Source organism: Haplochromis burtoni, unplaced genomic scaffold (assembly GCF_018398535.1).
Source record: "Haplochromis burtoni strain Fernald_Lab_line unplaced genomic scaffold, NCSU_Asbu1 Contig_303, whole genome shotgun sequence".
Taxonomy (NCBI): Eukaryota; Metazoa; Chordata; class Actinopteri; order Cichliformes; family Cichlidae; genus Haplochromis; species Haplochromis burtoni.
Window position 1 is genome coordinate 624,392 of NW_024582664.1, and position 13,006 is coordinate 637,397.

Genomic DNA, 13,006 nt, shown 5'->3' on the forward strand with positions numbered 1-13,006 from the left:
GGCATTAGCTTGATATCTTCTATTCTAATTATGTTATTTGCTCCCAAATAGAGAGATTTAAATTTCACCGATAACTTTCTATCCAGGCAGAAAAAAAAGAACAATATTTTTTTCACTGATCCTTTACACAAAACAACCCCTAACTATACAACTTGTCACCAACAGAGAAAAAGATAACATGGGAGCCAAGAAAGCCCAGTGTTTCTGTTGATATGCAGCCTCCAGCAGCCTTGACCTATTGCAGCATACCTAAACAAGTGTTCTGGGTCACCTGATCCAACCATAAATTTTATCAAAATGGAAAGTTGTATAGTATAATCTTACAACTTAGAAGAATCAATACCATTTTAAAACCAAAGTCTTGTTAAATACTAAGTTATTTTGTATGATGTGTGAAGTTTGCTTTAGGTGGTGTTATGCTTATAAAAATATATAAAAACACAGAAATAAAAAATAAAGGAACCTTCACCTTCTGAATTCTTTATCAAATACATTTTTTTTTGTTTACTGGCAAAAGTTGTTTGCAAATGTAATAGGCTAGGTCAGGGATCAGCAACCCGCGGCTCTTTAGTCTTTATTTTGCGGCTCCGGGTGGTTTGGGAAAATAAATTATAAGTATTTAGCTGAAGTGTATTTTATTTATGTTAGGTCTTTTTTACCTTGTAGTTCTAAATTGGAAGATTATTGTGATTTTGAAATATAAAAATAAAATTATATCTTTTTATTTTTTCATTGCTCAAAATAAGCGTCACACTCGCGGAAGCCGGTGTACCCGCCAAAATGCTGTGCGTTTATCGAGACTTTCAACCCCAGGTAGGCCAATCGTGGATCTTCGGATCCAGATTATGTCGGCAGCTGTTCTCCACCGTGAACTACGTTAAAAACAAACACCACTCACGCCTCACAGATGACAGCTTACAGTCCTGCGTAAAGATGAAAGCCCCGATTTGCAGACGCTGTGCGCAGAGGTTCGGGACCATAAGTCTTATTGTAAACATATCACGGCAGACCTGACGATGTTTGCATGATCATGCTTTTCAGCATCTCTTTATTGACCACTTTTCACACACGGTTGCTGTAGCATACAGCCAGCTGTAGCTTTTCAACAGCAGAGAGGGCACAGACTTTAAGGCAGCGAGGCGTGATTGCGGGTCCCACTCAGGTGCGTCCGACTCCCCTGCAGCGGCGCTTCAGACCACGCCCCGCCACACACATTAACCAGGTAAAATACATATTTAGGCAGAATTTTGCAAATATCTATTTTTCATTTTTAGCAGCATAGTGCTTTTTTTCCAATTATTTTTAAAAGTCAGGTCAAGGCTCCAAAAGCCCAAAGGCGATATAAGGGTGGCGGCTCACAACAGTTTTTGTTTGCTCATGGATCATTTTAGTTCAGCTGGGTGTCTTTCCTTTTGTTATATTTCTTTAAGAGTTCAAAATGTGTTAATTACATAAATAAAATGTAATTTTCTCTGTAGCACTTCATGGATTTCATAAGCAACACACCTTAGTTGCTCTGTGGATTCTTTTAAAAAGCAGTTAAAAACTTTTCTGTTCAAACAAGCCTTTTGTTGATCTACGTATTTTATATTCTTTACATTATTTACATTTGATCTTTTACATTGTGTATAATGTCTATTGATTGTATTGTTTATTTTAATATTTGTGTACAGCGCTTTGTGACTGCCTGTCTGTGAAAAGCGCTTAATAAATAAACTTTACTTACTTACTTTAGTTGTTCACACAAAGCATAAAGGTAAAAAAACAATATATACAGTGTTATCTTCATTTTAGATGTCAAAAAGTATTTGCGGCTCCCAGTGTTTTCTTTTGCGTGGAAACCGGGTCCAATGGCTCTTTGGGTGTTAAAGGTTGCTGACCCCTGGCTAAGTAATTAAAAGGCTGTGAGCTTTTAGCATGGTGTGTCCCAGATTAGCATATATACAATTTCTAGATTTCTTGAGATCCTTAGGTATCTGGGTTTTTGAGGAAGCAGTTCATACAAACATTTTTGGATGCAGCTTACACGGTCATATCCAGTACTATTAAATACTCACGGTTTTTCTTGTACATCAGAATCTCAAAAGAGTTCATCTCGTAGTTCTCAAAGGTCTGTCGAACCTTCTCACTCATTTCCTTGTCTGTCAGCTCTCCATACATGAAGCTGCAGAGGAAAACCAAGTATTTGCATTGATACAGTAAACATTTACTTGAGACAATCAGTCCTCAATAATCCATGCGGTGGTATCCATGTGTGTTGTGGTACCTGCAGGTGCTGCTCTTTTGCATGACCTCAGCACGATGGTAGCCAGAGAGTTTACAGAAGCCATCATTGCTATAGACGATTGGCCACTCCACGATCTGAGCGTTTCCCAGCACAAAATTGGTATCTGACCACAGAAACCAATAAGTGATAGTCTGCCCTACTTCGCAACATCACATGACTGAAAAATTATATGAATCCAGCATACACAATATTTCTCCACATTTCACGAGGGCTACAACAACTAGTTTAAAAAATGCCCATTGCAGCCTTCCAGAGTCCACATTATTTTGATAAAATATTTTGGTTGTTCAATAGCACCAAACCCAATAGAGAAGCTAAGTTAAGCTAACTATTACGTAAGTAATTATTGCTAAGCAATTAAGTGGTAAATTAAACTAATAAATAATTGCCTTACTTTTACACCTGTAAAATCAGTGTTAAACTAATTATGATGATTCTTTTTATTTAATAACCAACTGGCCTACACTTAATACCTGTGCTATTAAAAGACGGTCATTTTTCAATTCAGTTCAATTCAGGTTAATTTATAAAGTGCCAAATCACAACAGTGTCCTCCACGTGCGTTTTATTGTAAGGTTGGGACCCTCCAATAACAGAGGGGAAACCTCTAATAGTGGATGGGAATTAATAAGAATTTATCAATTCCAATACCATTATTATTGGTATCGATTAGTGATATTACTTATTGATTCTCTTACTGATTTGTTTGTTACCTGTTGAAGTTCAGGGTCTAGTTGCTGGACCAGGGATGGGATTCACTCAGCTTTGACATCAATCTAGGTTTTTAGCTAGCTTAGTGTTAGCATGTTGTCTGTGCAGGTACTTGCAAAGAGCCGAATTTGTGTTGGCAGCAAAATGTGTTTGTCCTGGATGGAGGTTCCACTTACTCTTGTATTTTTGTCCTTTTCTGAATTAAAAATAAAAGTAATGTCTATATCCACCTTTAAGAATGTGCCAAAATCAGCTGATTGTAGTACAAGTGCAAGTGGAATCAATGAGCAGGCACACAGACTAACAGTTCAAAGGAATTGAACTCCTGGGAACTGGTTCTTGATTCCCATCCCACCCCCAACAATCAGATGTTCTATGAGGAAACAAGGCGACGGCAGAAAAGAAAAACTCTTTTTTTTCTGCCCCACATTCTACTTTTACCTCAGGAACCAGAGGCTAAGAAAGTAATTAAGTAAGTAACATTTATTTATAAAGCACTTTTCACAGATAAAATATGGATGGTAAATGGGGCCTGATTATTCAAGACCTTACATAAGGAGAAGGACGTTGAAATTTGATTCTGGATTTAACACGAAGGCAATGAAAAGAAGCTACTATGGGGAAAATACTGTCTTGCTTGTTACTTCCTCTAAGTACTCTAAGGAGCTTGGAAAGAAAAGCGTCTGGACTTCTTTAAGTTGCTTGAAGACGTTTCGCCTCTCATTGCTCTCAGGCGGTGTTTACAACACTAATTGTCTGCCATCTATAATCCAGTTTTGAGATCCCTTCCCAGACGCCTTAACGCTCACTCACATCCTGGGCCATCTGACCTCAGGAAATCACATGATAGGGTGGGGGTAGGTTTCACAATGAGCTCACCCGAAACTCTGGCTGATTGTGACCTACACCCATTTTCACACCTTGGCTCATGTGATTAGGTAGAGGATCATTATTGGGTCAATTGTCCCTCGTGGTGGGTTACTTCCACAGATCTTAAATCTGGGACTCTCCACCATTTGACTATAGAACTGAAGAAGCTTCTCGGATGAGAGGTGAAACGTCTTCAAGCAACTTAAAAAAGTCCAGACGCTTTTCTTTCCCAGCTCCTTTGACTACGATGACCTGGATGACTGATAACCTTCACGGACATCTTCCTCTAAGTACTCTATTTTTCTTCTATTATTGTCTTAGGGTCTTTACAATATAAAAGTGCCTTGAGGTGACTGTTGTAAATTGACATCATATAAATATAATGAATGAAAACTCAAGTCATTAAAGTTGCTTATCTTTTCCAGCATGGTCATGGTCTTGGCACTGGATTTAGTGTGCTGCATTCCTTCTTGAGTCTTCATGAATGTCTTTTGTTAATATATAATTAGAGATGCAGTTACCCCCTTTTACTGAATAATGGCTGGTGTAATTCAAAGCATGTCTAGAGGAACTTCCTAACATTTAAATTAGTGCCTGGTGATATGAAAAAAAAATATCCATCCATCCATTTTGCAAGTATCTTTTCGATACCAATGCAGCACATTTACATTTCCTAGTATAAGCAACAATGGGACAAGTCTGGGCATTTCTGAGAGAGCACTAGCAGCAAAAAAGGGATTTACTTTAACAACCAGTACTTTGCAAAACATTCAAGAAAATTGTTTCTTGTGAAACTTGGAACCACAAACTGATTATTATTATTATTATAAATGTAGAGTAGTGTCAGTTTGAATTAATGCAGCTGAGTAATTTTATTCAATTCAGTGAGGTGTGATGGTAATGTTAGCTTACAGCAAAGGTAAATGTAGTATGTTACTATACAGGCTGTGATTTAGTAAAATAATTATTCCCCCTGATTAGTGTGGCTTTAGTTAAAGCAAATACGCCCATAGAGAGCAGCGAGTAACAATTAGAAAATTTTCTTAGTTTTATAGTGTACATATTATTTATTGATGCAATTTGCACTTACATACTTTTACTGTTTTTAAGTGACTTCATTTGTACTTTTCTTTGTTTTTAGAAGTAGGGTGGACCCTGGATAACTGGTTTCTTTCTCTTGTTACAGGCCTACACACCGCTGCTGTCTTGTACCCTTTGTTGCTTTGTTGCTGTTGTGTTTGACTGGCATCGATTGGTTCCTTGTTCTATAGTGCTTTAGTGTTAACAGTTTGTTATATTTTAATCATGCTTTTAGTTGTACTGCTAATAATTGTATTTTAAACGGTGTGTGTGTGTTTGTATTCCTGTATATAATATTTCCTGAATTTTGTGTTCTGTATTGCTTGATATGCATGTTTAGTTTAATTTTCTTTAGTGAAGACACAGCTGCTTACAGGGGGAGGGGGGCTAGGCACGTGTGGTGGAATTCCCTTTTGTGGATTGGAGTGTACATACCGGGAAACAAGTATAACGGGCCATTTAACTTGCAGTGAGAGTGGCAGTGAGGATTTCAGAAAGATTACACGGGTGAGTGATTGGTGGCACCCTTGGTCCCTCCTCCCTGTAGGTTGCCTTCAAGTGGCTAGTCTCCACCATTTTAGTTAACTATTTTCTTGAGCTGCTATTTTAACCAAGGGCAGCATCATGGCAGTGAACCTGGTCCTTTAAAGTAATGTTTATTAATAAAGTGTCTTAACGGTTTGGTACTGTCAGCCCTGCTATTTAGTTTGTTTTTATTCTCTGCAGCTCTAAATTGGTAGTTGTTTATCTAATAAACTTTGCTCTATGAAATTGATTTGCCATACCCCTACTTGTTAATAAGGAGCCTATGTGCCTTTTGTAACTATTACAACGTGTGAATATATATGTATATGTATATGTGTATATATATATGTTTTGATTTAGGATAATTTTTATAAATGTATATATATATGTGTGTGTGTGTGTGTGTGTGTGTGTGTGTGTGTGTGTGTGTGTGTGTGTGTGTGTGTGTGTGTGTGTGTGTGTGTGACACAGAGAGAGAGAGAGAGAGAGAGAGAGAGAGAGAGAGAGAGAGGAATAGCCATCACTGAAAGTAAAGAGCTACCATAATAAATTTAAACCATAATTACTTGTGGTTTCAGTACTACTTAGGTTTTTAGCAATTGCCCGTGTGTGTTTATGTGGCTATGCCTGAAGGCGAAATGAGCAACAAAATCACAAAACATTATATATAAGAAATATATTATCACCATTTGAAGCCAGGTGCAGAATAGATCAGAACCGGATCGTATCTTACCGTTGGACCGGCGGACGATGTTCTCTAGAAACGTGTTCTGAGGGGCCACGAGACCCCGCCGTCCTCTCGCCATCCTGCCGTCCTTCTGCAATGAGCAGAGCGAGCTGCTTCCTGCTGCTCACATATTACATATAAACACGAGCTTCGCACGCTGTATAGTATGTGCTTGTGCTCGCTCTCTCCCCACCTCAGCAGGCTCGCTATTGGCAGATTGTTGCTGCACAAGCTTCGAGATGGGCCAGAGACTGGCTGTGATAGAGCGAGCTTCAAACATATGTGGGGAGAGAGGGTGGATGCCAGAGGAGTGAGAGAGGCGTATTGATGCTTTATACAGTGAGCATTACATTATCATCACGTCACTGATTGCAATTAAAAACACTGCAGACATAATATTTCGGTATTAAGAAAACGTACCACAGTAAGTAATTGCACCTGTAGTGAAAACAAATGTGTGTGTTGTTTTTTTTTACTTTATGCTGAAAATGTAAAGTGGGGCCACCTAAACGGAACCAATGTGCTTCAAAGTGTTGCACCTGGGTTTCCCGAGGTGAGGGATTTCGCTCGCTTTTCCAAAGAGAAATAGTTTTCAAGTCTTCAGCCCTCTGACAGGTTCACCGTTTTTTCTAAGTGAAAAAACTTAGAAATACAGTGAAATCTCTCTCTCACACACACACACACGCACAAGGACTACGTTTGTAAGCTATACCGCATTTCTACTGTACCGAGTTTGCGGCCATGTGATCGTAACTGGAAAAGTCACTATGATATTGTGATAGTGCGCATTTATTTTCGGCACGACAGCTGTGCCATTTGTCTGTTTGTCCCATTTTAATAAACCACAATTTCGGCTGTGATAGTTGCAAAGGCTGGGTCGACATGAGATTGAACTTTATGGATTAAGAATCAGATGATACCCAAGATCATATGTGTCTTACAATAGACGAGCGAATACTTGAATGCATATATAAGAACACATTCACATGAGATACAACTTATACCTGGAAAGTTTGTTTAAAAGATGTTCAGTTTGTGAATTTATTTATTCATGTTGGTGTAACTGCAATTTACTGATCTTGTCAAAGGAGAAATAGAGTGAAATAAAATAGCTTTATATTTAACACAAAATGAAGCCTACGTGTTATTAGTTCTACAGGTGTTGAGTACTAGTGGTACAGATTTGATAAAGAAGTTATTGATACAGAGGCTGTGCTGTAAATAAGAATGTTTCCATTTTGCCAATAACTGAATGCCTGTTTAATGGCGATTACTGTAAAAATCAATTTATTTCATTAAAAAAGGCCTAATAACTTTTTGACAGAAGATTAGCAGGCTATGCTGCTTGTTTTTAGAATTTTTCTTATAGTGCAAGTATTTTGTGACTTTTTTTCCATCTTGTTCAAAAGTTTTATTCAAAAGTTTTAGAGAAGAGCGCTCTCTCTTTCTCTCTCTCTTTCATCCCTCTCACCCTTCCTCCCCAGGGCTGACAGAGTTGTTGCCATGGTGAAGTGGGAGGAGTTGTCTGCTCTTATCTTGCAGGACAAGCCCAGTGCAGAAGATGAAACATGACCAAGGGATGGACAAAGACCATAAAGGGAGGGCCAAGTTTAAACCCTTGCCTTGGCCCAACTTTTTTAACCAATCACATTAATGCCTTTATTGTTCCATATTACAAAAATTCTGTTCAATAGGCAGTGGCATCCTTTCCAGTTTGTCTGATGCCAATAAATACTTAATAATCAATTGTGAAAACTTGAAAATTGTTTGGCAGTCCTCACTACTTTGCAGGCATTTGTGGTGCATAGCACTGGCATTACTGTACTGGTCAAGATATTCTCCACAATGCAGCTGTAGACACTGCTGAGGATTTTAGGCAACATACCAGACTACTTGGTATTACACGTCCTCACTGATGTAGATACCCAAGCAGCGTACCCTCTCCACTTCCAGCTCCCAGATGACCGGTGGCAGGTGGAATCCCCTCTTCTTCCACTATGATCTCTTTTGTCTTGGCTGTGTTGAGAGTGAGGTTGTTGTTCTCGCACATAGACATCAGACCTCCCTTCTGTGGGTCGCTTTGTATGTACTGTGTCCTATCAGGATGGTGTTGTCCACAAACTTTAAGATGATGTTATCTTTGTGATAGGTAACACAGTTGTTGGTGAACAGAGTGTAGCGGATGGGACTGAAAATGCCTCTTTGTGGAGTGCCCATGTTTATAGTAATACCGGCTGAAGGTTTATTACCAACACTGACAGACTGAGGCTTCCCAGTCAAAGAGTCCAGGTGAGGTACAGGCCAAGTGTAGACAGTTTATGGGTGTGTTTGTGGGGAATGACCATGTTAAAGGTGTTGGCATTGTTGTTAACGAAAGTGCTAATGTACCCAATCACATACTTAACGTAATCCTGTACGTTGATGCACGACCAGTTATTTACAGTCCTCATAGAAGTTATTTACAGCATCTTCAATCAAGTAATTAATCACAGACTATATTTATAAATTGGGAAAAGTAACTCTGTGGGTGAATCAAATTTACACTTTTAAATCCATGCAGACACAGAATCTCCTCCTTGGCTCTCTCTCTCTCACTCACAAAAACACTTGGCCAGGGAAACATCCAGGCTTCTGCACAGAAGAGATGACGAATTAGCAATCTTCAGAGAAACAACAGAGAAGCAGCCTTAAAGGACAGAGACAATCACTAACACTTATAGTGCAGCGTTCAGGTGAAAACTGCTTTGCTCCCAGCCGATGAAGAACAGGTACTTTGTCATCAACTTACATGGCCCTGTGTTAGTTTTCACCCAGGGCTATATAGGGTTAGGATTTTTCCCCCTTAATAATAAGCACCATTTACAAAGTGAATTTCGTGTTTACTTGTGTTTTTTTCTCTCCAATATTAAAATTTGTTTGATGATCTGAATCATTTAAGTGTGACGACCATATAAAAAAATAGAAAATCCTGAAGGGGCCAAACACTTTTTACAAACCAAGTGATTAAATAAATCACAGGGAGTCTGAAGGCTTATATACCTGCAAGTATCTTCGTTATTACAGATATTATGTGTTAGTGGATTCCTTTAGCTTACAGTGCAGTTTAAATGCTTCATTGCTGTGCGGGATCTTTCTCTACTGGTCGCAGAGAGTCCACGCAGAAGGGTAATTAATAAGCAAATTTTAAACAACAATAACAGGATAACAGGTCGCATAATCATTAAGTGTTGTCAGTGGTAGGACATACAATATACAGTCTGTAATAACCTGACATACGATATAAGAATAACCTGACATGAATTTATTTGAAATTATGACATTTACAATGATTTATTGGTAATATTTACAGTTTCCGGATATTCTGCATTCACCGTTGCGTTATCCTAATGCTGAATCTGCATTTTGTTGGCACTAAACCTCCTGACTGTTTTTTTCTTCTTCAGTTTGTCTCGGCGGAGGAATCTCATTTCAACGGTACCGCAGCAGCAGGAGTCGCACTACCGCACCCAAAGGTGCGTAAAAAGACTTCCGCCGCCATGGTTAGGCCCCCAGCTACAGGTCTACGCAACTAAAATATCCCTCGGAGGAACAATTTGGATTAAAGATTTGCTAAAAACTAAGAAGAGATTGCTCGGTTGTTACACATAGCATATCGCAGCCGGAATTAACCGTGCAAGCACGGTGAGAGTCACGAGAAGGGTTACAGCGACACGGATAGAGCTGCGGCGACGGAATAAACAGCAGCAAAAGAAAAACGTCCAGCTCCTGCTGACATTTTATATCCCGACATAGAAGCTAAAATCGGTGAATCAGAGCGCAGAGATGCCGGGCATGATGGAAAAGGGCTCGGATTATTTAGGGAAGGGTCGCTCAAATGGCACCAAAAGTCCATCCACAGCCTCTAACGGACATTTTTCTGACGAAAGTGGCAGCGACGACGAACACGGTGATATAGCCTCGAACAGCTTCTTACCGCTCCCGATGTCCGTGTTTTGAATATGACTAGTTAAATCAAACTGTTTTCGTGGTTGTTGTTTGTGTTTTCCAGATGTAGGAATGCGTGTTGGAGCAGACTACCAGGCCACAATCCCCGATTTTGAGCCCGGTGAGTTTTTATTGTTTTCTACCTGAGTGATGAGCCGTGGTAGCCTCGGTATGTGTACAGTATCAGACTGTACTGTACTACGCTCACTGCCAATACGTTAGTTTGCTAGTGGATTAAAACTGACTGCAGTAATAGTTAAGAGTCCGATTTTCAGTCGGCTTGCTGTGGTATCAGCTTGTTTTAAAGTCAGCGTAAAGGCCGCGGAGGCAAACATGAACCGAAGTGACACAAACTTCACTGACAGCTATGACTGTCGTGAATTTATTAAGAATATAAAATGTCAGGTGGAAAAGTACGACTGGAGTTTGATCATGATTACAGTTCGTTTTGAGTCATATAATTAACCATGATCGTTTTATTAAAAGAGTGCTGTGCAATTCTCGACTCATACCTCATTTCGTCATTTATTTAGCATTTAGATAATTTAATTACACATTGTGAAGGTAAAATAGATTTTAAAACCTGCTAAAGAATGTCCTACAGCTAAATAATTTAATTATTGTATTAGAAGAGCATTACGGTAAGGTATTTTGGATAAGGTATGGTATTTGCTATGCTAAGAAAAAAAAACGGAGTGCTTACTGTGAAAGATTGAACCGGCCTGAAACCCCTTCAACTGCTCTGCTCCAGATTTCACTCTTTATTTGCTCATTGTACTTCCCCACAGTCTGGACTCTCTGGTAAGTTCAGCTATGGTTCCCCCCCTGCTCTGTACAGCCAGCGACCCGAACGATTTTCCATGTGGTCTGACACAGCTCAATATTGCATCCATGACCCATTAAGCCTGCAATAATGAACATCAACTACATAGCTGTTAGTCGAGTAGAGGCCTTTCTCTTTGAAGCCATGTTGTGTTATGATAATTATTTGGAACAATAGGTGCCGTATTTGCTTCATTCAGCTGAAATACAGCTTAATTTTAAATTAATTTTAGTATTGACGTTTTCTTTTTCCTCCTTGGACAATCGTACTGAGGAGAACCATACTGAGACTATCATGTCCAACTATTGGAATACTCTGCCTGTTCACTGAGGTTTGCTGAGTCTGTGGAAGTCAGCCAGAGATATATAGTCTGGAATTTCAGTAGAGTGTGTTGTGTGAGTTCTGCTTTAGTGCAGTATATGTTTTCTCATCGAGTCTAGTATCTTTTTTACTTTTTTGGTGTCTTTTAATTTCTTTTACATTTTTGTTTATTGTTTTACCTGCTATAAAACTTTCTGCTGTTTTTCATTATTTTCATGACAGCACTTGATGACTCCTTTTTATGGCAAGTGCTATATAAATAAATATTGCTTGCTACTGAAGTGGCTCAAACAGAAGGAGTAATAGGAATTGTTTTTCCCTGATGATATTCTGTAATAACATATGTACAAACTGTATCTGGTGTATATCACTGATAAAATAACTTATAAGTGTTAAATTAGCAGCAGCTGAATAAAATCTGTTATTTTTATCATTTTTCTATAATGTTTGTACAGGTGCCACCAAGTACACAGATAAAGACAGCGGAGGGATGCTGGTTTGGTCTCCTTATCACACCATCATTGACTCCAAACGTAATGTTAATATTGTGTTTGACTGAAAATATTTAGTCCACCTTCTGTGATTTCTTTTTTTCTTTCTTCTTTTTGACACAAAAGATCAGATCCATCTAACAGTCTGTGTGTGTCTCCCTCCACAGTTGATGAATACATTGCTATTGCCAAAGAAAAACATGGATACAACGTGGAACAGGTGAGCTATACAGCAGCTGACTTTTCTTTTAAATGTGCCGCAAAGTTTAACTAAATGTGGTCACAGTCTGTATAGGGGAAACGTATTATCTTGTTCATTCCCCAATTGACAAGCTGCAGTAACAGCTGGTTGTGAAAAGTCTTCAGTTGTTTTCAAAAAACTATAAAACAATCAAAAAGAATGTGGTAGACATGCTAGAGATATGACATTTTTCCTATGTCACACATTATTATTAATGATATGATAACTTTTCCATCTCAGCCCCATATTTTTTCACTCATGTTAAAAAAAACTGGATTAGAAAATTGGATAGAAAATCCCCCACTGTTCTCAATGTAAAAGATCGAGGCTGTATACAGAATGACTCCGGTATTTACTAAACCCAACATAAGAGACACTGAAGTGAAGCAATACTTTCCTTGGTCCCAACCTAACAGCTGTAGAGTGCCAGCAGTAGCAGCCTTTAAAACTGCACACACTGTGACATTTTTCAGTTTTGGGCTGCCTTCTTGAAGCAACCTTTGCTCACCTTGTGAAACTCACATGGAAAGTAGCTAACACGCCATCTTTACATTTTTGTGACAGTCACAAAAGAAAATAAATTACCAGTTTTAACTTTGTACAGCTCTCAAGTGTAATGACATGCTGGCTTTACTGCTAGAACCAATATGAGGGGTTATTTTCACCCCGTCCCACAACAACAGCAGTGATGGAAGAGATGTAATTCTTTTCACAAGTTGAAAATTTACATTTGTTTTTTCTAATCATAGGTAAGGTTTTACAAAATATCAAGTTAAGATTAAGTTTTAGGGGCTTTGTGAGTTGTACAAATGGTTTAGATTATTTTAGTACAGGGAGTGCAGAATTATTAGGCATTTTTGAGGAATAATTTTATTATTGAACAACAACCATGTTCTCAATGAACCCAAAAAACTCATTAATATCAAAGCTGAATGTTTTTGGAAGT

General features: G+C 38.6%; 2 protein-coding genes across 3 annotated transcripts in view; one reads left to right on the forward strand and one right to left on the reverse strand.

Annotated features, from left to right (window-relative positions):
• Window positions 1-1,797: 1,797 nt before the first annotated feature.
• On the reverse strand, window positions 1,798-11,795 carry LOC121815788 (potassium voltage-gated channel subfamily H member 1-like). The gene is made up of 4 exons (XM_042228095.1): window positions 10,888-11,795; window positions 6,207-8,831; window positions 2,267-2,390; window positions 1,798-2,164 (listed from the first exon to the last, which is right to left on the reverse strand). Exons 2-4 carry the CDS (start codon window positions 6,277-6,279, stop codon window positions 2,023-2,025), a joined length of 339 nt encoding a protein of 112 aa, XP_042084029.1. The 5' UTR covers window positions 6,280-8,831; window positions 10,888-11,795; the 3' UTR covers window positions 1,798-2,022.
• Window positions 9,673-13,006, forward strand: part of rcor3 (REST corepressor 3) — a 26,939-nt gene continuing 23,605 nt past the window's right edge. Inside the window, exons 1-4 of one of the 2 annotated variants that reach the window (XM_005941242.3) lie at window positions 9,673-10,146; window positions 10,249-10,305; window positions 11,784-11,861; window positions 11,987-12,039. In XM_005941242.3, the coding sequence (XP_005941304.1) occupies window positions 10,023-10,146; window positions 10,249-10,305; window positions 11,784-11,861; window positions 11,987-12,039 (312 nt within the window). In that variant the 5' untranslated portion in view covers window positions 9,673-10,022. The remainder of the gene's footprint in view (window positions 10,147-10,248; window positions 10,306-11,783; window positions 11,862-11,986; window positions 12,040-13,006) is intronic. The other variant, XM_005941243.3, reaches the window with a different exon arrangement.